We start from the raw sequence: 22012 nt of genomic DNA, 5'->3' as shown, positions 1-22012 counted from the left end.
CGCTGCCGCTCCGTGCCCCGCCCGCCCTGCTGCGCCACCTCCAGGCCACCAAGAGGCGCTGCTGCGCCCCCGCCCGCATGGTCGAGGCCACGCCCCTTCCGCGCACGCGCGCGGACCAGCTGTCCCCGCCGGCGCTCCCGGTGCCATCGTCGCCATCACCGGTCATGGTGCTGGACCTGGACTTGTTCCGCGCCGACAAGGGCGGAGACCCCGCCATGGTGCGGGACATGCAGCGCAAGCGCTTCAAGGACCCCGGGCTGGTGGATGCGCTGGTGCGAGCGGACGGCGCCTGGAGGAGGTGTACGTGGGGGCGGGTGGGTGACTGGAGGCAACCTCCGGGCTGGGGGACCCCCTTGTCACACGCGGGCATATCTCCCCTTCCCGGTGCCTTTCCGTCCACCCCGTCAGCCTGGTGACCGGTCCGCAGGTGATAGGAACTCCCCACCATGGCCCCTCCTCGGGGATGGAGGATCCCCGATGAGATGGGGTGACCTTTCAGGAAGTCTTTCCCATCCTCCCCAGCTGTTTGTCTATTCATCCCCAACCCTCGGGGATCGCCTCGGTGGATCACTGCCCTCTGGGACTGGATCCTGTGGGTAGGTCACAGCAGAGACCGAGGGCCTGTCCCTGGGTGGATCCCCCTCGTCCCTAATTCCAGGGGTTGAGGTGGGAGAAGTTCTCCCACTAGACCCGCCGTCTCTCCTCCCAGGCTGGAGGGCAGATCCCAGGTTCCCCTTAGCCGGACTTGGATCCCGTCCCATTGCGATCCCCAGGGATCCGCTCCCTACATTGCCGCAGAATGCAGCTGGGCGGGGGGGATCCCAGACAGTGCCACCCCCAGATTTGGGGTACACCCACACCTGGGCAGCTTAGGGGGGTGGGGGGCAGGAGCCTCCTCCTCGTGGCTCCCGGCGGGATATGGGGCAGCGGGAAGCGCATGCAGCTCCGTCAGTGGGTGCCGGATGTGGGGAGGAGCTGGAGGGCGGCGGGAGGAGTGGGTACCCCCAAACCCCGCCGTTCCTAGGGCACCCCAGCGTTCCATTGCTGCGGAATGAAAGCGGCGCTTGGGGCTCCCGTTTAATGCTCCCGTTCGCCTTGATGTCCAAGGGATCACCCGCTTCCCAGCCCCCTTCCCGCCCGCTCCGTGTCCCCAGGACGGCGGTGCTGGAGAATGGCGGGTGTCTGCAGGGTGAGGCAGGCTGGCGGGTCGTGCTGGCTGATGCAATCCCACGGCGCCGGTGCGTGGAGCCCGTGCTGTGCCATGCTGTGTTCTGTTGGTGTTCCCTGGCTCTGGATCCCCTGGGACTGATCCCTCCCGCTGATTAGGGTGGCGCGTTCTCAGCGTAGGTGCCCCCAGTTTGAGCTGCCCCGGGACCTGGGCTCTGCCCTTCCCAGCCCTGGGGTCACAAAGGGGGAACATCCATGCTCTCCTCATCCAACACCCCCTGAATCTTGTAATTGTGGCCTCAGATCCCAGGGTCTGCTCAGTCCTTAGAAATCCCATCCCGCTGAGGGAGGTGTCTCATCACAATGTGGGGTCCCAGCACAGTGCGGGGGCCCATCCTAACAGGGAGGTCCCAGCATGGGAGGCTCTGAGCCTGTGGAGGGAGGGATGTTATCCTGGCATGGGCGTCCCAGTGCAGCGTGAGGAGGATCTCATCATGGTGTGGGGGTCCCAGCCCACCATGAGGGTCCTAGCCCAGCACTGGGGGGGTCCAAGTGAAGTATGGAGAGCCTGTGCTGATGTGGAGGGTCCCATCCTGGTGGAGGGATTCCCATTTTGGCAGGGTGGGGTTCCCAGTCCAGCATAGGGGTCACAGCCCAATGTGGGGGATCCTAGCATGGGGTGGGGATCCCATTCCAGTACATTGTTCCCAGCCAGGCATGGGACTTTCACCCCAGTGTGGGGGAACCTCATCCCCTCATGGGGGTCCCAGTGTGAAGGTCCTATCCCACTGCGGGGGTCCCAGCCCAGCACGGGGAATCTCAGTGTAGGGTGCTCATCTTAGAGTTGGGGTGTCCCATCCCAGCATGGTTTCAGCAAGTCATGGGGTTTTCCAGCCTGGCATGGAGCTCCCAGTGCAATGTCACTCCAGGTGTTTTCCAGTGACATCCCTACTCCTTGCAGCTCTGCTCCACACGATTAACCTCTGTCCTTCCAAAAACCCCAGGGATGGTGCCTGTGGGTATTCCAGGAACTGCTACCCCCCCTGCTGCTCCCATGGGGGCTCCATATCACCTCTCTGTACCAGATAGGGGCCCCAGCCCTTCTCTCAGTCCAGGTGACAGCGCCTACCTTCCTTTCCAGGCAGGTTTCGTGCCGACAACCTGAACAAGCTGAAGAACCTGTGCAGCAAAACCATTGGGGACAAGATGAAGGTGAGGCACGAGTGCCCTGGGTCACCTTATGGTGGGACATCACCAGCTGGTGGCATCTCTCCTTCTCCCAGCCCTCTAGTCTCTCCCTTGTGTCACTGAGGGATGTTTTCCCACTGGAATTTTACTCTTTAACTGTCCTGGGGTTCCTTTTTCCTCTTGCTGCAGAAAAAGGAGCCAGTAGGGACGGATGAATCTGTACCAGAGATTGCACAGAACCTGGATGAACTCACGGCTGATGTCCTGGGGGTGAGTGAGACCCCAACTCTCTCCACTGTGCCTACAGTTTGTCCAGAGCTTTGCCTGGAATTGCCCAAATTGGTGGCCTAAAGTGCCCACCAAATGAGGGGGGATTGCCTGTTGCCCCATCTGGGATGATCCTTTATCTCTCATTCCCACACCAGCAATAACTGACTCTTCCTCAGTGTCCTTGATCTCTCCAGCATCACCCTGTGTCAGTCAAGGGCTCATCCCTGGGAATTTGAGCAGTCTCAGTCCTTCTGTGTCCTCACTGTGTCCCTCCCTGCCTGCTTCCATCCCAGTTTGGTAGTCACCCTGGTTAATGAATGCAATGCTGGCTGCCATGGGAGCAGCTCAGGCCTTCCAGATTCCAGCTTGTCACCCCTTTATCCTTTCAGGCTGTTCTTGTGTCCAGCCCAGGGACTCACTCCAGAATATGTGGAGGGTCCAGAATTCACCATGCTGGGCCCAGGATTCCCTGTGCTGGATGAACAGGACCCTCTTCCCAGTGGTCTTCTCTCTCCCCCACCTCATCTGGAGGTCTCTCTGCAGTGTCTCCAGGTATCCCAGATAAAGAAAATTCGGCTGCTCATTGATGAGGCCATCCTGGAATGCGACTCTGAGCGTCTGCGGCTGGAGGCTGAACGCTTTGAGAGCCTCCGGGAGATTGGGAACCTCCTCCACCCCTCTGTGCCCATTAGCAACGACGAGGTGGGACACGGGAAGGGAGGTGGGGCTGGGTCAGAGGGGCTAGGAAGCTCACAGTGGGAAGCAGGGGGCTCCCAGCAGGGGATCCCCCAAGCCTGTCTGGGTGGGCGGGTGAGGGAAATCTGCATGACAAGCCAGCATTTCCCACCCGGATCAGACAAAGAGCAGCTCAGACAACACTGGGCACACCATTGTTGGGGGAATTCATGGGAAAGTTGCTCACTGCCGTGAGGACAGGGTCTCCCTCTGCTGCCTCCATTCATCCCACGGGAATATTTTCCCGGAGGGAGCACAACTGGGCCAGGCTTGCTGCCAAGTGGCTGCACAATAAGCTACAGGCTGGAGTTTGAGCTCCCAAAGTGGGCCCAGTGTGGTTCAGGGACTGGTGTCACAGCATTCCAGGGCACTGAGGAGGTTATAGGCTCCTGCTTCTCTTTTCTCCGGGCTCCTGCAGGATGTGGACAACAAGGTGGAGCGGGTGTGGGGTGACTGCAGCTGCAGGAAGAAGTATTCTCATGTGGATCTGGTGGTGATGGTGGATGGCTATGAGGGGGAAAAGGGCGCCGTGGTGGCTGGCAGCCGTGGCTACTTCCTTAAGGTGAGAGCTGTGACCCTGGAATGATTGGGTTCAGAGAGGAACGAGGAGGGACAGGGGCCTTGGGTTCTCCTCCCCTGGGATTGATGATGAGAGCCTCCAGAGGCCTCCTGGACCCTCTGAGCAAGGAGGAGTGGCCCAACAGAGTGTGTATGTGACAGGCAGTGTGACCCTTGTTCCCAGGGCCCGCTGGTGTTCCTGGAGCAGGCACTGATCCAGTATGCACTGCAGAGCCTCCGTGCCCGGGGGTACACCCCGGTGTACACCCCCTTCTTCATGCGCAAGGAGGTGATGCAGGAGGTGGCCCAGCTCAGCCAGTTTGACGAGGAGCTTTACAAGGTAAGGGATCACTCCAGGTTTGGGACTTGGAAGCAAGCACCCCAATGGGACTGTGGAGAGGGAGGCAGCGGGGTCCCCTCTGCCCTGGCAAGCTTGTGGTGGTGGCAGCAATGGTAGCAGTGGTTCCTTCCCCTCTCCTTGGGATCCATCTCCACGTTGTGATGGTGATGATGTGACAGGGAGATGGCTTGTCTTGGGGGTCCACCTTTATGGGAAACACCTCCATGGGTGGCACTGCAATAACAAGGAGGTGGCTCATCTTGGGTCCATCTCCATGGGTGACACACTGGGATGGCCATGAAGGACAAGGAAATGGCTGGTCTCCCAAGTCCATCTCCATTGGTGACATGTGGTGACAAGGATGTAGCTTATCTCTGGGGTCCATGTTTATGGGTGCCACATGATGGTGATGAGGTGACAAGGAGGTGGCTCATCTTTGGGATCCGTTTGCACAGGTGACACATGATGGCAGTGCAGTAACAAGGAGGTGACATGCTCTGGGGGCCATCTCCATGGGTGACATAGGTGATAAGGAGGTGGCTTGTGATGGTGATGACGTGACAAGGAGGTGGCTCATCTCTGGAGTCCATCTCCACGGGTGATACAGGTGACTCGTCCTTGCCATCAGCCCCTTTGAATGACCAACAAACTCCCCCTGTGATGAATTCCCAAACCATCTGGCACTGGAAAACCTCCCTGCTGGTCTCTGGAGGTGCAGGAGCAGCTAGAAGAAGGCCAGTGGCTCATGTCCCCTGCAGGTGATTGGGAAGGGCAGTGAGCGGGCGGAGGACAGTTCCATCGATGAGAAGTACCTGATCGCCACATCAGAGCAGCCGATCGCCGCCCTGCACCGCGATGAGTGGCTGCGGCCGGAGGACCTGCCCCTCAAGTACGCGGGGCTCAGCACCTGCTTCCGCCAGGAGGTGGGATCCCACGGCCGGGACACCCGCGGCATCTTCCGCGTCCACCAGTTTGAGAAGGTGAAGGAGCGGTCCTGGGAGGAATTTGGGGTGTACTGAGGGTTGCTGTGGGGTTCCAGTGGGAATTCAGCATGTTCCAGTGGAAATTCATGGTGTATCTGGTGCCACTGCAGCATACCCAGCAGGAATTCAGGGTGTACCCATTGTCACCATGGTATGCACCCTAGTAAGTTGGGGTGTATACCCCATGTCACTGTGGGGTTCCAGTGGGAATTCAGGGTGTACCTGGTATCACTGTGGGGTTCTGATGGGAACTTCAGCTATACTCAGTGTCACTGCAGGTATCCAGTGGGAATTTGAGGTGTACTGGGTGTCACTGTGGGGTTCCAGTTGGAATTCAGGCTGTACCTGGTGTCACCGTGGGGTTCCCGTGGGAATTGGAGCTATACCTGGTGTCACTGGAATTCCTTCTCCTGCAGATTGAGCAGTTCGTCTACTCCTCCCCCCATGACAACAAATCCTGGGAGATATTTGAGGAGATGATGGCCACAGCTGAGGAATTCTACCAGTCCCTCGGGATTCCCTACCACATCGTCAACATCGTCTCAGGTAGGGGCTCCTGTGCCACAGGAGGGTTGAGGGGGGCCCTGACCTGCTTCCTGCATGGCAATTTCTTGTCTCTGGCTCATTGCTGTCCCCAGCCTGAGACAGAGGAAGAGAAGGGGACCTTTTGCTTTCTGTGGAATCCTCAGCCTTGCTCTGGGTCCATGGGAACGGGTGTGAACACTGCTGTGATGGATTGTCCCTGCTGTCCCTTCCAGAGGGACAGTTGGAGTGTCCCAGCTCCTCCTGGAAATGCTCACAGGAAAAAGATCTGGTTGAAAAGCTCCCTGTGGCTGAACTTTATCCCCTTTATCCCATTGGCAGAGCGAGAACCCCACATCCCCACTGTTGAGCAGAAATCCCTCGTTCCTGTGTCCAAGCAGGAATCCCAGATCCCCATAGCATAATCCTACCTTCCCATAGTCAAGTGGGAAGCCCATGTCCTTGTGGCTGAGAAAGAGCCCTGTGTTTCCATAGCTGAGTGGGAATCTCACATCCACAAAGCTGAGAGAGGCCCCCACATTCCTGTGAGTAAGCGGAATCCCCATATCCCCATGGCACAGCAGGAACCCAGTGTCCTGTGGCTGAGCAGGAGTTCCCCGTTCCCTGTGTCTGGGCAGGTATCCCACACCCCCATGTCCCCATGACCAAACAGCTTGTGGCTTGTTGACCCTGTGGCCAAGTGGGTACCCCACATTTCCATGGCTGAGATGTAACCCCACATCACTATGGCAGAGCAGAAATCTATGTTGGATCAGCACCAAGCTGCTGGAATGACTTTGGAGGCTTCACCCTACGCTCTGCCCCAAGAAAGGAAAATTCAGGATGGCAGTGGGACCCCCCACTCAGCACTGTTCCGTCTCTAGGCTCCCTGAACCATGCAGCCAGCAAAAAACTGGATCTGGAGGCTTGGTTCCCTGGCTCTGGCGCCTTCCGTGAGCTTGTCTCCTGTTCCAACTGCACTGACTACCAGGCCCGGCGCCTGCGCATCCGCTATGGCCAGACAAAGAAGATGATGGACAAGGTGAGGCTAGTGGGCATAGGGGAGTTCTTCCTCTGTTCCTTTGCTTTCCCCATGTCACAGGTGTCCCCTATGTCCCCCTGCCACAGGTAGAGTTTGTGCACATGCTGAATGCCACCATGTGTGCTACCACCCGCACCATCTGTGCCATCCTGGAGAACCACCAGACTCCTGAGGGCATCCGCATCCCTGAAAAGCTCCAAAACTTCATGCCTCCAGGTAACATCCCCCTGTGCCTTCCCCATCCCCTGCTTCTTGGCGGGGGGGGGGGGGGGGGGGTGACAGTGGTCCCTTGTCCCCCCAGACCTGCGGGAGCTGATTCCATTCATCAAGCCGGCACCCATTGAGCAGGAGCTCTCCAAGAAGCAAAAGAAGCAGCAGGAAGGAGGGGGCAAGAAGAAGGCAGGGGGGGGACGCGACCAGGTGCTGGAGGATCAGATGAAGAACATGGAGGTCTGAGGGTGTCCCCCTGCACCCCAAGGACTTTGAGGGCCTCCCAAGTCATCTCACCTTCATTGCCAGGCTGTGCCCTTCATCATCATCTTTGCTTGGAGGGGAGTCACCGTCTGTCCCCCCTGTTCCACAAAGAACTGACACTGTTAGGGCGCTGCCCCTCTCCCTTGTGTGTCCCCCTTACCCTGCTGAGTCGGGCTGCGATCCCCCATGTGTCCCCCTCACTCTGAGTGGTGCTGGGGACCCCCGTGCCCACATAACATGACCCTCCTCCGTCCAAAATAAAGCCAAGAGCTGCTGAGCTGTGTGTTCTTGGAGGCTTCCGAGGAAAGAATGGGGGGGGGGTCCAGCCCGGGGAGGTGTATCCGTTGCACACCACCCTTCCCCTCCCCCCGCACCTCCCTCCTCCTCGTTCTCCCTCCCTCCTGCCAGCCCCACACAAAGCTCCAGACAAAGCCCCTTTGTGATGCTAAGTGGGGCCGAGGGCCCCTAGCCTCAGCCTCAGCTGCTGCTCGCCCCCCGCTCCGGGGTGGGGTGATGCACGGGAGGGTTGCCCCCTTTGCCCCGTTCCATCGCCATGCAGGGAGGCCTGGCTGCCGCCCGCTGCTCTGCGTGGGAAACCCCCGGCAGGCCTCGGCTGTCGGGTGGAACCGGCGGGGAGCGGCCCAGTGAGTCACCGGAGCCCCCGGCGGAGGCGCGGGGGTTCCGGCGCTCCAAGCGCCTCCCCGGCGCTGGGGGGCCCCTCCCTGGTACCCGTCGGACCCGTTCCGCCGGGGGGGGGACGCGGCTCCGCGCCGCCTGCCTGCACCCACGCGACCGGCGCCGGATTGGGCGGCGGGGGGGGAGCAGCAACCACAGACCGCGCGGATCCGCCCCCGTCTAGCTTCTCCAGTCTCTCTCCGTCTGTTCCAGCGCCCCCGACATCCCCAGTCTCTCCCAGTTTGTCCCAGTGCCCCCCAGCATCTCCAGTCCTCCTCAGCCTGGTTCAGTCGCTCCCAGTCTGTTCTATTGCCCCCGGTCTTGGTGCGGTGGGACGAGGGATCTGGGGGTGGGGGGAATGTGGCACGGAGTGAGGGGAGATGGACGTTCGTGTGTGGAGTCACGGCCGGCAGTGGGGACAAGGGGGCCTTGGGGGACGTATGTCACACGTGCTGTATGTGCCACACATGTGCTGGGCGTTTACGCACATGATCTCTGTGCTGTGTGACACACGTGCTCTCTGTCTCACATGTGTATGCTCCCTGTGTGTTTCACATGTGCTGTGTGTGTCACATACATGGTTCCCATGTCATATGTGATCGCTGATGCCTGTGTGCCCTCCGTGTGCAACACGCATGCCTGCAATGCACAGGTGCGTGCAAGGCCCTCCACATCTGTGTATGTACGTGTGTACGCGCAGGGCGCACGTGTGCACCTCACACGAGCGTGCACAACCTGCGCACCTCGTGTGTGCGCAACCTGCGCGTAGTGCGCGCTCGCTGCCCCCGCGCTGACGGTGCCGCTGCGGCTGCGGGTGCCGCCGGCGAGTGCCGGGGGCGGCGGCGGCGGCTCCTTTAAGAGCGGCCGGGCCGGTGAATTGGCGGCTCCGCCCCTGCGGGCGCGCGCGGGCCAGGGCGGGGCGCAGGCGGCGGAGCGGGTCGCTGCGGGCACCGGCATCGGCACCGGGGGCACCGGGGGGCAGCGGCCATGGGCCCTCCGTCCACCCGCCGGGCCACACTCCGGTTGCTGCCGCTGTTGCTGCTGCTGCCGCTGCTCGCACCGGAACCCGCCATCGCCACCGGCATCGGCGTCGGCACCGGCACCCGCACCCGTCCGTCCAGCACGCTAACGACGCCACTCCAGCTCCGCGACGGCACCGGGGACAGCGGCGGCGCATGGCCCCCGCCAAGCACCGGGGACAGCGGCGACAGCTCTGGGCCCGCACCGGCTGCGGGCGGCAGCGATGGGACTGCACCAGGCACTGGCTCCAGCGGCGGTGCGTGGACCCCGCCGAGCACCGGGGACAGCGGCGACAGCGCTGGGCCCGCACCGGACGCGACCGGCAGCGATGGAATGGCGCCAGGCACCGGCTCTTCCAGTGGGGACAGCGGCGGTGGCATTAGGAGGTCCCCAGGTATCGGTGGTTCCAGGATTACCGGGGACGCTGGAGGCACCGTGAATGCTGGAGACACCTGGAAGCCTGGAGGCACTGGGGGCGTTGGAAGCACCAAGGACGCTGGAGGCACCCGAGATAGTGGAGGCACCGGGGTTACTGGAGGAACTGGAGACACTGGAAGCACCCATGTCCTCAGGGGCACCAGGAGTGGTGGGAATACTGGACACACTGGGGACACCAGCATCCCCACGGAGGACTCTGGGAGCACTGGGAACATGCTGAGCACTGGGGGTGTTTGGGGCACTGGGAGCACTCCAGTCCCCAGGGGCATCAGGAATTCTGTACTCACTGGGGAGACTGGGAGGTTCTCCAGAGCTGCTGGCAAGACTAGGAAAGTCCCCAGGGATACTGGGAACATCAGAGATACTGAACATAATGGGGAGACTGGGAAGGTCCCTAGCAATGTCAAGAACACTGTGGACACTGGACATGCTGGGAACACCAATATCCCCAGGGAGACCAGTGGCACTGGGGATGCGATAGACACTGGGGATGTTGTGGAGCTCCAGACCACAGCAGTCCCCAGGCCCCCCATACCTCACCACCGTCCCTGCCGCAGCCCCAACACAGCACCACAGTTCCAGCCCTCCAGCTACCAGGCCACAGTGGAGGAGAACCGGCCAGCTGGCACTCCAGTGACACAGGTGACAGCACAGGACCCTGATGAGGGGGATGCAGGCCGGCTGCACTACTCTATGGCTGCGCTCTTTGACAGCCGCTCCGATGACCTCTTCACCGTGGACCCTGTCACTGGTGCCATCAGCACCGCTGCACTGCTGGACCGTGAGAGCAAGAGCACTCACGTGTTCCGTGTGACAGCAGTGGACCACGGGACACCCCGGCGCAGTGCCATGGCCACACTGACAGTGACAGTGAGCGACACCAATGACCACGACCCGGCCTTTGAGCAACCAGAATACCGGGAGAGTGTGCGAGAGAATCTGGAGGTGGGCTATGAGGTATTGACAGTGCGGGCCACCGATGGTGACGCTGGTCCCAATGCCAACGTCCTCTACCGCCTCCTCAATGCCGGTGATGCCAATGAGGTCTTTGAGATCGATTCCCGCTCAGGCGTCATCCGCACCCGTGGCCCTGTGGACCGGGAAGTAGTGGATGCCTTTGAGCTGTTGGTGGAGGCCACAGACCAGGGCCAGGATCCAGGTCCCCGGAGTGCCACAGCCACTGTCCGCATTGCTGTGGAGGACGACAATGACAATGCGCCGCAGTTCAGCGAGCGACGTTACGTGGCACAGGTCCCTGAGGATGTGGTGCCCAATGTGGCAATTTTGCAGGTGATGGCCACCGACCGTGACAAAGGCAGCAATGCACTGGTGCACTACAGCATTGTCAGCGGCAACACTCGTGGGCACTTCTACATTGATGCACAGACAGGCACGCTGGATGTCGTTACCCCTCTGGACTACGAGGTCACCAAGGAGTTCACCCTGAGGATCCGGGCGCAGGACGGTGGCCGCCCACCTCTCTCCAACATCAGCGGTTTGGTTACCATCCAGGTGTTGGATGTCAATGACAATGCACCCATCTTTGTCAGCACACCCTTCCAGGCCACTGTGCTGGAGAATGTCCCTGTGGGCTACTCCGTCATCCATGTACAAGCCATTGATGCCGATTCAGGTGACAACAGCCGGTTAGTTTACACCCTGCTGAAGACTGGCACCAGTTTCCCCTTTACCATCAACAACAGCACCGGGTGGATTGTGGTGGCCTCTGAGCTGGATCGGGAGGTAGTTGACTTCTACAGTTTTGGGGTGGAGGCGCAGGACCATGGCACCCCCCCAATGGCCTCCACAGCCAGCGTCAGTGTCACCATCCTGGATGTCAATGACAACAGCCCTGAGTTCACCCAGCGGGAGTATGGCGCCCGCCTGAACGAGGATGCGGCAGTGGGCACCAGTGTCCTGACTGTCTCTGCTGTCGATCGTGACGCTTACAGCGTCATCACATACCAGATCTCCAGCGGCAACACCCGCAACCGATTCTCCATCACCAGCCAGAGCGGTGGTGGGCTCATCTCCCTTGCCCTGCCCCTGGACTACAAGCTGGAGCGGCAGTACCTGCTCACCATTGCTGCCTCTGATGGCACCCGCCAGGACACTGCCCAGGTGGTTGTCAATGTCACTGATGCCAACACCCACCGCCCTGTCTTCCAGAGCTCCCACTACACCATCAACATCAATGAGGATCGGCCAGTGGGCACAACAGTGGTGGTCATCAGTGCCACAGACGAGGACACGGGGGAGAACGCCCGCATCACCTACCTGATGGAGGACAGCATACCCCAGTTCAGTATTGCTGCTGATACTGGTGCTGTGACCACCCAGATGGAGCTGGACTATGAGGACCAGGTGTCCTACACCTTGGCCATCACGGCGCGGGACAATGGTATTCCGCAGAAATCTGACACAACTTACCTGGAGATCCTGGTGAGTGATGTCAATGACAACGCACCCCAGTTCCTCCGTCATTCCTACCAGGGATCCATCTATGAGGATGTCCCCACCTTCACCAGCGTCCTCCAGGTCTCTGCAACTGACCGTGACTCTGGGCTCAATGGCAGGGTCTTCTACACCTTCCAAGGGGGTGATGATGGTGATGGTGACTTCATCATTGAGTCTACCTCAGGCATTGTCCGCACCTTGCGCCGTCTGGACCGGGAGAATGTGCCGCTGTATTCCCTGCAGGCATTTGCTGTGGATAAGGGGGTCCCAGCCCGGCGGACGCCAGTAGAGATCCAGGTGACAGTGTTGGATGTCAATGACAACCCGCCTGTGTTCGAGCAGGACGAGTTTGACATCTTTGTGGAGGAGAACAGCCCCATTGGGCTGGTGGTGGCCCGGATCACTGCCACCGACCCTGACGAGGGCACCAATGCCCAGATCATGTACCAGATCGTTGAGGGCAACATCCCTGAGGTCTTCCAACTGGATATCTTCTCTGGAGAGCTCACCGCCCTGGCTGACCTGGACTATGAAACCAAGGCTGAATACATCATGGTGGTCCAGGCAACCTCGGCACCACTAGTGAGTCGGGCCACCATCCATGTGCGCCTGCGTGACACCAACGACAACAGCCCCCAGCTCAAGAACTTCGAGATCCTCTTCAACAACTACATCACCAACCGCTCTGGCAGCTTCCCTGGGGGTGTCATTGGCCGCATCCCTGCCTATGACCCTGATGTCTCTGACCACCTCACTTATGCTTTTGAACAGGGCAATGAGCTCAACCTCGTGCTGCTGGACCCACACAGTGGGGACCTGCGCCTCAGCCCGGCCCTGGACAACAACCGCCCACTTGAGGCCATCATGAGGGTGTCTGTCTCTGGTAAGACCCCCACCCATAGAGGCACCTTGCAGGGGGAGTGAAATTTGTGGGTATATCAACCTCTATTTCTGCATGGAGGCAAGGTGTTATGGGGTCTCACTACCCTGTTTTGGCTGCCCCCACCCTCCAGATCAGAAGGGATGATGCGTTGTGGGGTCCCATGACCCCACTGAGGTGTTTTGGAGTTCCGCCACCCCGTCCTGGTTGCCTCCACCCTCCAAATATATGGGAAGGGGGAATAATGGGATGCTGTGCCCCCCTCACACCCCAGACATCCAAGCTGGAGGCTATCGGGGTCCCTAGCACCCCCTTTGCTTTCCCCACCCCCTTGGGCTGTCGTGCTGTCCAGAGGTGGTCCTGGCACTTCTCTGTCTGTCACTGAGCAGGGTGGGGCAGGACCCAGTGCATGTATTGGGGGAGCAGAGGCTGGTGTGGGCCAGCAGGGTCCTGGTACCCTTGGGGGCTTGTTATGAGAGTGTGATGGGTGAATCTGGGAAGGCTCAGGGTGCAGTGCAATATTGGGGGAGTCCTGGCACTGCCATGCTTGTGTTTCCAGGAGACTCCACTTGAATGAATTCAGTGCAGGAGACACAAGGCCTGGTGTGTGTATTCGGGGGGACAACCTGGCCTCCACTGAGAGGTCCCCAAACCCAGTGTGGGGGGGGATCATCACAAGATAAGGGAGGTTGTGCCATCAATTGTCATCACCATTTGGGTGGTGGGGTGTCCAGGAGGTGTTTCTGGGGGATGGGAGTCACCCCAAGGTGGATGAACACTTCCTTAGTCACCCCCAGGTCAAGGGGAAACTGGGTCACAGGCCATGCCTGATGTCCATTGTCCTCAGCCACATGGCCCCCATCACCCCACAGCTTCCCCTGGCAGGGGTCCCTGCTCTGGCCACAAAAAGCAGGGGGCCCAGGGCACAAAGGGTGGGGGCAGGGAGTCCCCCGTGTCCCCCCGCAAGCGCAGGGGCAGGCGGGAGGGAAACAAAAGGTCCAGCCATAGCTGGGCCCTCGCGGCCGCAGCCATGGTAACCTTCCCCCTCCCGCCAGCCACTGGCTACCAGTCACTGGCCATGGGCCACTGGGCAGCCCTGGCCCATGCCATCCCCTGCAGCACTTCCTTCTGCCTGCTTGGCCCCCCACCTGTCCCCATGTTCCCTTCATCCATCTGTCTGCCTGCTCCCCATCTGTCCTGCATCCCACTGCCCTCAGCCAGGGGGAGGGCAAAGAAGAGGAGACAGGTGGGTGCCCCAGTGCTTAGCAGAGATTTTGCTGCCCCAGCCCCACAACCAGCACCAGCTCCACAACCAACACCAACCCCACAATCAGCACCAGCCCCTTAACCAGCACCATCCCCATACCAGCTCCAGCCTCAGAAACAGCTCCAACCCCAGAAACCAGCACCAACCCCATAACCAGTGCTGACTCCATAACCAGCCTCCGCCTCATAGACAGAACCAGCCCCATAACCAGTCCCAACCCCATAACCAACCACCAACCCCATTTACATGCCCCACCCCACAGTGTCCAGGCAGGATGGGCACCCCATGACCCACACTGTCCCCATTCCATGGTTGCCAAGTGGAATGGGCACCCACCACCAGCACCAGCCCCATAACCAGCGCTGTCCCCATTCAATAGTGGCCAGGTGGGATAGGAGCCTTGTAACCAGTTCCAGCCCTATTGCCATCACCATCCCCATCCTGCTGTCCCTACCCTGGGTAGGTGGTATGGGCACTCCAAAAACAGTACCAGCCCCATAACTAGCACCAACCCTATAACCATCACCGTCTCCATGCCTTGGTGGCTGAGTAGGAAAGGTCCCCCATAGCCTGCACTGTCCCCACCTGATGGTATCCATTCCATGCTGGTCAAGCAGGATGGGCACCTCATAGCCAGTATTGTCCCCATTCCACAGTGGCTACATGGGCCAGGTGTTTCATGGCCAGTGCTGTCCCCATTCTATGGTGGTCAAGCGGGTCAAGCCCCATAGCACCGTCTCCGTCCAACAGCAGCTGATTTGCTTGGTTGCCCCATAACTGGCACAATTCCCAGTGTTGTCCATTGTCCAGAGCACATATCTCGCACCATCCTTTCCCAGAGTTGTCCATTGCTGTCACTGACTCCCTCCTGTGTCCCCCCTTTGTCTCCAGATGGCGTTTACAGTGCAACAGCACAGTGCACGCTGCGGGTGACGGTGATCACAGATGAGATGCTCAGCAACAGCATCACCCTGCGTTTGGCCGACATGTCCCAAGAACGCTTCTTGTCTCCGCTACTCAGCCGCTTCCTGGAGGGAGTGGCCGCTGTCCTGGCCACCCCCCGCCACCGCGTCGTCCTCTTCAACATCCAGGCGGACACAGACGTGGGGCCGGCGCGGATCCTCAATGTCAGCCTCTCGGCACTGCTGCCGGAGGCGGTGCCGGGCGCATCGCGGTTCTTCTCGTCGGAGGAGCTGCAGGAGCGGCTGTACCTTAACCGATCGCTCCTGGCAGCTACCACGGCCCAGCGAGTCCTGCCCTTTGATGACAACGTGTGTCTGCGCGAGCCCTGCGAGAACTACATGCGCTGTGTCTCTGTCCTGCAGTTCGACAGCTCCGCGCCCTTCCTCGCCTCCGACACGATCCTTTTTCGCCCCATCCACCCCGTCACGGGCCTGCGCTGCCGCTGCCCGCCTGGCTTCACCGGCGACTACTGCGAGACCGAGATCGACCTCTGCTACTCCAGCCCCTGCGGCAACAACGGGCGGTGCCGGAGTCGTGAGGGTGGATACACTTGCGAGTGCCACGAAGACTTCACTGGTTAGAGTCACTGGCCAGCCCTTCCTCGTGGTGTCCATCCTCATATTTCCTCATCCGGCTCCTCTTCAGCCCTCCTTCCCTCCGTCCCTCTGCCAGTAGACTGATGGCACTGGGGCCATACCCCCTGCGCCCACCCTGGGACTCCAGCCCCCACGGGACCCCTGGTGGGGGGTGCCAGCCAGGTGGGGGAGGGCATATGAGAGGAGGAGGTGTCTTTGGGTTTCCACGGTAATGGGAGATGGTTGCCATGGTAATAGAGCTGGGGATAAAGATACTGGGGGGCAGGGAGGGAGAGGGGATCTCCACCCTCCCATTTAGGGCGCTTGGTGTCACATTGGGGAGCCCTGTGAGTGGCTGGGGGGAGAACTCAGGGGTTACTGGGGGATGGGGAGGAGAGAGGACCCCCGCTCCCCATTTCTGGTGCCATTGGGGTATCACACAGGGGAACCCTGCAAGCTGAGCACCTGAGGGGGGCCACTCTGGGTTTAATAGGGAGGTGTGGGGGGGAAGATGGGACTCCTTATCCCAGGTTTGGGGTTCTGGATGTCACACAGGGGAGCACTGTGAGCTGAGTGCCCGAGGGGGCCGCTGCACCCCAGGGGTCTGCCGGAATGGGGGCACCTGCCTGAACCTGCTGGTGGGGGGATTCCGGTGTCAGTGCCCCCCCGGGCACTATGAGAAACCCTTCTGCACCATGAGCACCCGCAGCTTCCCCCCGCACTCCTTCCTCACCTTTCGTGGCCTTCGCCAGCGCTTCCACTTCACCTTGGGCCTCACGTGAGCCTGGGGGAATCTGGGGAGGTGGGGGGTGATGTCTGCCCCTATGGGTGTCACATGGAGTGTGGGTTAGATGGTGATGTTTGTCCTGTTGGCATGAGATGAGGTGATAGGGTGTGAGGTGATGGGTGTCTTGGGGACACTGCATGGGTGCCCTCATTGGCATAATTCGGGATGTGGGATGGTGGGTGTCACAAGGGCATCAGACGGGGTGGGGATACCTCATTGGCATCATGTGGGATGGGTGGTGATCAGTACTCCGTGTGCATCATGTGGGCTGTGGGGTGATTGTGTGTTGGGTGATGGGCACCCTGAGGGCACAGAGTAGGAGCAAAGGGTGTGGGTGACCCCTTGGCATGGAGGGCAGTGGGATGGGGGACACCTTGTGAGGGCAGGGGCTGATGCGTATGAACATCTCACAGTGGATACAAGGTCATGGGATAGGGCGTGGGGGTGTGCCTTGGGGCATGGCAGGGTCAGGGGGTGTTGGGGAGTGCCAGGGAGGCACGTGGTTTTGCAGGGTATTGGGGCCTGGCACTGCACTTGTGTCCCCCAGGTTTGCCACGCAGGAGCGGGATGGGCTCTTGCTGTATAATGGGCGCTTCAATGAACGGCATGACTTCGTGGCACTGGAGATTGTGGACGAGCAGCTGCAGCTCACCTTCTCAGCAGGTACATGCTGCCCCTGACGTGCCCTGGCCCTGTACCCTGACACCCTTGTGGGCCCTGTATCCTTCACTGCATCCCTCACTTCATCCCAGAGATCCCATCTTGCACTGCCTGGCACTGCATCCTGGGCATCATATTCCTGGCACTGCATCTCTCATTGCATTCCTCACTGCATTCCTCACTGCATCCCTGGCTTGCCATTCTTTGTGCTGCCCAACACTGCATCCCCAGCATCCCATGCCTGACACTGCGTCCCTGGCACTACATCCTGGACATTCCCTTGCTAGCTGCAACCCCTGCATCATGTCCCCAACACTGCATCCCTGGCACTGCATACTGGGCATGCCATTCCTGGCACCATCACCCCTCCTTGCCTCTGGCTGTGTTGCCCTGACGCTGTGCCCACAGGTGAGACCACCACCACAGTGTCACCCTTCGTGCCAGGAGGAGTCAGCGATGGGCAGTGGCACCGGGTGCAGCTGCACTACTACAACAAGGTGGGGGAAGGGGGTCATGGGGGGCACAGTTGGGGGGGAGTGTTTGGGGCAGACAGAGGAAAGGAAGATGGAGGGGAAGGGTGGGGGAATGGAGAGATGGGGTGGGTCAGGTAGGGGATTTGTGGCACCTAAAGGACCCCTAAGGGATGTGCCCACCCATGGGGGTCCTAAGGGATGGAGATGGGAGACGGAGGAAGAGAAAGGAGTGGAGGGCAAGAGGGTGTTGGAGGGATGAGAATAGAGAGGAAATTTGGGGAACTCCAAGGGACTGTCAAGAGATGCCCCCATCCATGAGGATCCCAAGGGATCACCCACTTCCTCACCCATTGGTCCCCTGAAGAATCCCATGTACTTTCCTCACCTGTAGGGACCCCTGAGGAATTGGAATGGGGGGATGGAGGAAGAGGAGGTCAAAGGGATGGAGGCTTGGGGGGGATGAAGGGGACCATTGAGGGGTTTAAGGGGGGCTGAAGGGATGAAGGGGAGTGTTGGGGGGTCTGAAGGGTGGGGGGCTGGTGGGCTGGAGGGACATGGGAGTGCAGTAAGGGTTGAGGGGTCAGAGGGCAGTGGGAGGATGAGGAGCAGGACAGAGGCTGCAGGATGGGGGTCCTGGGCCCTCCTGCCTAATACGGGGTCCCCCAGCCGGTTGTGGGGCGCTCAGGGGTCCCACAGGGCCCCTCAGAGCAGAAGGTGGCTGTGGTGACTGTGGACGACTGTGACACAGCCATGGCCCTGCGCTTCGGGCCCCGCCTTGGCAACTACTCCTGCGCTGCCCAGGGCACCCAGACTGGCAGCAAGAAGTGAGAGGGGCCTGGGGATCCCATGGGTGGGGTCCCTTGGGGTACCCATAGAGGGGTCCCTTGTAGGTGAATGGTCCCTAAGGGTGTGCTACCTTTGAAGTCTTCACTGGTGAAAGGTCCCTTGGGGGTGGCAGATCCCTATGGATGGGGGAGTCACTGGAGGTCCCCATGGGTTTGGGGGGTTCTCTTGGGGTCCCCATGGCACTGGGGAGAAGTGGGGACTCCCTTGGGAGTCTGTTGAGTTTCCCATGGGGGAACACCCTTCGGGTTGTCCCTCAGGTCCCCATAGGTTTTGGGGTGAGTGGGTGTTCTTTGGGGTCCCCTTGTGACTCCCATGGGATGGGGGATGGCTGGGTGTCCCTTGAGGTTCCATCAGGGTCCCCATGGGTTGTGGGTCCTTCGGGAGTTTCTTGAGTCCCTGAGGTGATGGTGTGCTCTGCAGGTCGCTGGACCTGACGGGGCCACTGCTGCTGGGGGGGGTCCCAACACTGCCCGAGAGTTTCCCAATCCGCAGCCGGCACTTTGTGGGGTGCATGCGTCACCTCCACGTTGACCAGCGCCCCGTGGACATGGCAGCCTTCATTGCTAACAATGGCACCCTGCCCGGTGGGCTCCGGGATCAGGACGCTGGCGAGGGGCTGGGGAGGGGCTGTGCTGCTTCCAGCAGGGGCAGATGGGGTGGGGGGTTAAGGGGTACCTGAGAAGTGTGGCTGTGTCCCCTGAATGATGGGAGGGGGTTCCAGAGCTGGAGGGATGGATGAGGGTCCAGGGGTGTGGGGGATGCTGTGCTCCCTGGGTGTTGGATGGGAGTGAAGGGAGTGCAGGTGTGGGTTGAGGGGTACCAGGACAACGGTGCTGTGCCCCCTGGGTGTGGGGAGGAGGTGCCAGAGTAATGGGGCTGGATGGGGGTCCACGGGACACAGAGCAGAGCTGTAGGGAGGGCGTGAGGGGATGCCAGGGCCACGGGGCTAAAGAGAGGTCCAGGGAACGGGCTGGGACTCCCCAGGGTGTGGGATGGGAAATCAGGGGGTGCAGGTTTGAGTTCAGGGTTGCCAGGGCCACAGGGTGGGGGGTATAGAGTAGGGGTTGGTGGGGCTTGAGGGCTGGCTGGGGGCCCAGGTCTGGGCAGTGCTTGGGCATCTCTATGTCCCGTGGGTGTGGGGAGGGGGTGCCAGGCTCATGGGGCTGGATGGGGGTCCAGGGACACAGTGGTAGAGCATTCTGTGTCTCCTGGTTTTGGGGTGGGGGGTGAGGGGCTGCCAAGGCCATCGAGCTGGAGTGGGTGGCACAGACAAGGCTGTGTCCCCTGGGGTTGGAGTGAGGAGGTGCCAGGACTGGGGAGCTGGATGGGGCGGTATCCCCTTAGGGGTTGGGGATGTGGGGTGGGAGCTCAGGGGGTACTAGGACTATGGGGTTGGATGAGGGTTCAAGGATGTGGGGATGTCTGTGCCCCATGGGACTGGCGGTCCCAAGTCATGTGTGGCATGTGACCCCTGTGCCCCCTCACAGGTTGTCCTCCCAAGAAGACCCTGTGTGACACCAACACATGCCACAACGGTGGCACCTGCGTGCATGAATGGGGGGGGTTCAGCTGCCGCTGCCCACTGGGCTTTGGGGGAAAAACCTGCCAGGAGGGTACTGGGGGGCCTGGGGGGACATTGTGGTGGGGTTGTGTGGCATCCATAGGCTTGTTTTGGGGCCATGGGGGGCATGGGGAGGGTCTCTGGGTGGGTGTGAGGGGTGTGGGAAGAGGGTGAGGGGCATTCCTGCTTGTGTTTGGGGGTCCATGGGGTTGTTTTGGGCTCATGCGGGGGTATGGGGGATCTGTGGGTGGGTGCAGGAGATCTGTGGGAGGAAGTGTTGGCATCTGGGAGATGTGCATGGGGTCCGCATGTGGGTGCTGGGGATCTGAGATTGGGTATGTGAGAGGCCACATGGGGTTGTGGGGGGTCCTGGGTGGGGTGCGGGGAGTCCATGGGTGGGTGTGGGTGGTCTGTGGTGCATGGCCATGTCATGGCACGGGCGTCCCTGGGGTGGGCTTGTGGGGGGTCATGGAGTTGCCCCCTGTCCCATGTGCATGCCCCGCAGAAATGGTGGGCCCGCAGCGGTTCATGGGCAGCAGCCGCGTGGCGTGGAATGGGCTGGCACTGCCCCTCTCCCTGCCCTGGCCAGTCCGCATCATGTTCCGCACCCGGCACCCCCGCGGGGTTCTGCTGCGGGCGGGGGCCGGAGGTCGCCTGACCCTCATCCTTCAGGTGGGCACGGGGGAGGCATGGGGAAGGCACGGGGAGGCGAATAGGGGAGTTTTCCTGAGGAAGGGGCTGGGGAGGAGAGGTGGTTGCCATGGGGGTGTTATTGATTTGAGTGAGGATCATTGCCACGGGAGGTATTGGTTTTGGTGTCATTGGCATGGGGGAGGTCATAGCTTTGGAGGGAGGTTGTTGCCCTGGGAGGGTATTGACTTGAGCAGGAGTATAGGGGGGTCGGCACTGGGGCAGTGCCAGGGGTTATTGCTCTGAGGACGGAGGTGTTATTGGCATTGGGGAGTTGTTGGGTTTATTACCCTGGGGGGGTCATTGGAATAGGAGGTGTTGCTGGGGGGTTATATATGGCCACGGGGAGGTAGTGGCATAGGAAGTTGGAATAGGGGAGTTACCCTGCGCCAGGGTAACTCCCCTATTCTATTGCCCTGGGGGGGGTCTGTTGGCATTGGCGGTATTGCTGTGGGGGGGGGGAACAGTGCAAGGGGTTGTCACTCCTTGAGGGGGCATTACCTGAGGGGTTGTCTTACTGTCCCAGGGGAAATCGTATTTCCCAGTGGGCAGTGCCTGGTGCCCATCAGGTTTTTGGGGTCCTTGACATGTCTACCCCCACAGCTGAGCGAGGGGCAGGTGGAGGCTGGTGCCTGGCAAGGGGGGGCCCGTTTGGCCACCCTGCGTCTGCCCCAGGCCAAAGTCAATGACGGTGCCTGGCACCACGTGGAGCTGGAGCTGCGGGGGGGCCCTGGCCACAGCCCCTCTGCCACCCTCCTCCTTCTCACCCTCGACTATGGCCGCCACCAGGTATGGGGAGACTGAGGCACAGGGGGCATCCACTCTGATGATCCCCGTGTGCCACCATGGCACCCCCTGTGGCACCCCAAGGCACCCACGGGGGTCCCTGTGCCCCCCAGGCGCTGGGCGATGTCCCTGGAGAGCTGCAGGGATTGCGGCTGCGCACACTGAGCCTCGGGGGGCTGCTGGGGGACAGTGGCACCGTGGAGGAGGGGTTCCAGGGGTGTCTGCAGGTATGGAGGTGCGGGCACCGAGGGTGTGGGGAGCATGGGGTGGAGGGTGTAGGGGAAGGAGGGTGGGCTTGGGGATGTGGAAGAGGAGATAAGGACATGGTCACAATGGGAGGGCGGCACAGGGACATGAACACAGGGACATAGCATAGGGCTTGGGGGAATGGGCACAGGGATGTGCGCACAGATGCTGGTGATGTGGCACAGGGTGAGGACAGGGCACAATGAAGCAGGGCCTTACCTTGGGGATGAGGACAAGGGTATGATGAAGAGGGGCACAGGGACATGGGTACAGTGCTTGGGGACCTGGCACTGGCTTGGGGACATGGGATTTGGGAACATGACAGAGAGAAGTGGGGGCATGGCAGGATAGTACGGGGCACAGGGATGTGCACCAGGACAGGGGGACATGGGGACTTCCCCCAATAGCC

The 22012-nt window shown here is 60.8% G+C and overlaps 2 protein-coding genes across 3 annotated transcripts in view; both read left to right on the top strand.

The window, feature by feature from the left end:
- Window positions 1-94: 94 nt before the first annotated feature.
- On the top strand, window positions 95-7556 carry SARS1 (seryl-tRNA synthetase 1). 2 transcript variants are annotated; one of them, XM_071450062.1, is made up of 11 exons: window positions 95-300; window positions 2309-2379; window positions 2545-2625; window positions 3169-3327; window positions 3779-3922; window positions 4103-4258; window positions 5017-5238; window positions 5658-5787; window positions 6522-6805; window positions 6892-7021; window positions 7107-7556. In XM_071450062.1, the coding sequence occupies exons 1-11, from the start codon at window positions 165-167 to the stop codon at window positions 7259-7261; spliced, it is 1668 nt and encodes a 555-aa protein (XP_071306163.1). In that variant the 5' UTR covers window positions 95-164; the 3' UTR covers window positions 7262-7556. The 2 variants fall into 2 exon arrangements, with proteins under 2 accessions (XP_071306163.1, XP_071306164.1); XM_071450063.1 differs by having other exon boundaries at window positions 96-300; window positions 6648-6805.
- Window positions 7557-8749: 1193 nt separating this feature from the next.
- The window catches only part of CELSR2 (cadherin EGF LAG seven-pass G-type receptor 2), a 32265-nt gene continuing 19002 nt past the window's right edge, over window positions 8750-22012 (top strand). Inside the window, 11 exon segments of the mRNA XM_071450365.1 lie at window positions 8750-12752; window positions 14908-15555; window positions 16110-16332; window positions 16889-17004; window positions 17410-17498; window positions 18141-18298; window positions 18741-18904; window positions 19808-19933; window positions 20387-20553; window positions 21175-21360; window positions 21471-21584. Coding sequence (XP_071306466.1) covers window positions 8942-12752; window positions 14908-15555; window positions 16110-16332; window positions 16889-17004; window positions 17410-17498; window positions 18141-18298; window positions 18741-18904; window positions 19808-19933; window positions 20387-20553; window positions 21175-21360; window positions 21471-21584 — 5802 coding nt within the window. The 5' untranslated portion in view covers window positions 8750-8941.

Source organism: Agelaius tricolor, unplaced genomic scaffold (assembly GCF_023055355.1).
Source record: "Agelaius tricolor isolate 1412-34295 unplaced genomic scaffold, bAgeTri1.0.p SCAF_30, whole genome shotgun sequence".
In the NCBI taxonomy this organism is placed as follows: domain Eukaryota; kingdom Metazoa; phylum Chordata; class Aves; order Passeriformes; family Icteridae; genus Agelaius; species Agelaius tricolor.
Note: the sequence above shows the minus strand (reverse complement) of the source record. Positions and strands in the feature narration are given on the sequence as shown.

What these genes read in the sequence shown, in the direction of transcription:
- SARS1 (XM_071450062.1), top strand. Translation starts at nt 165, where the DNA reads ATGGTGCTGGACCTGGACTTGTTCCGCGCCGACAAGGGCGGAGACCCC. An exon ending in CCATTGGGGACAAGATGAAG is followed by an intron (nt 2,380 to 2,544) that starts GTGAGGCACGAG and finishes CTCTTGCTGCAG; the next exon opens with AAAAAGGAGCCAGTAGGGAC. An exon ending in GCGTCCACCAGTTTGAGAAG is followed by an intron (nt 5,239 to 5,657) that starts GTGAAGGAGCGG and finishes CTTCTCCTGCAG; the next exon opens with ATTGAGCAGTTCGTCTACTC.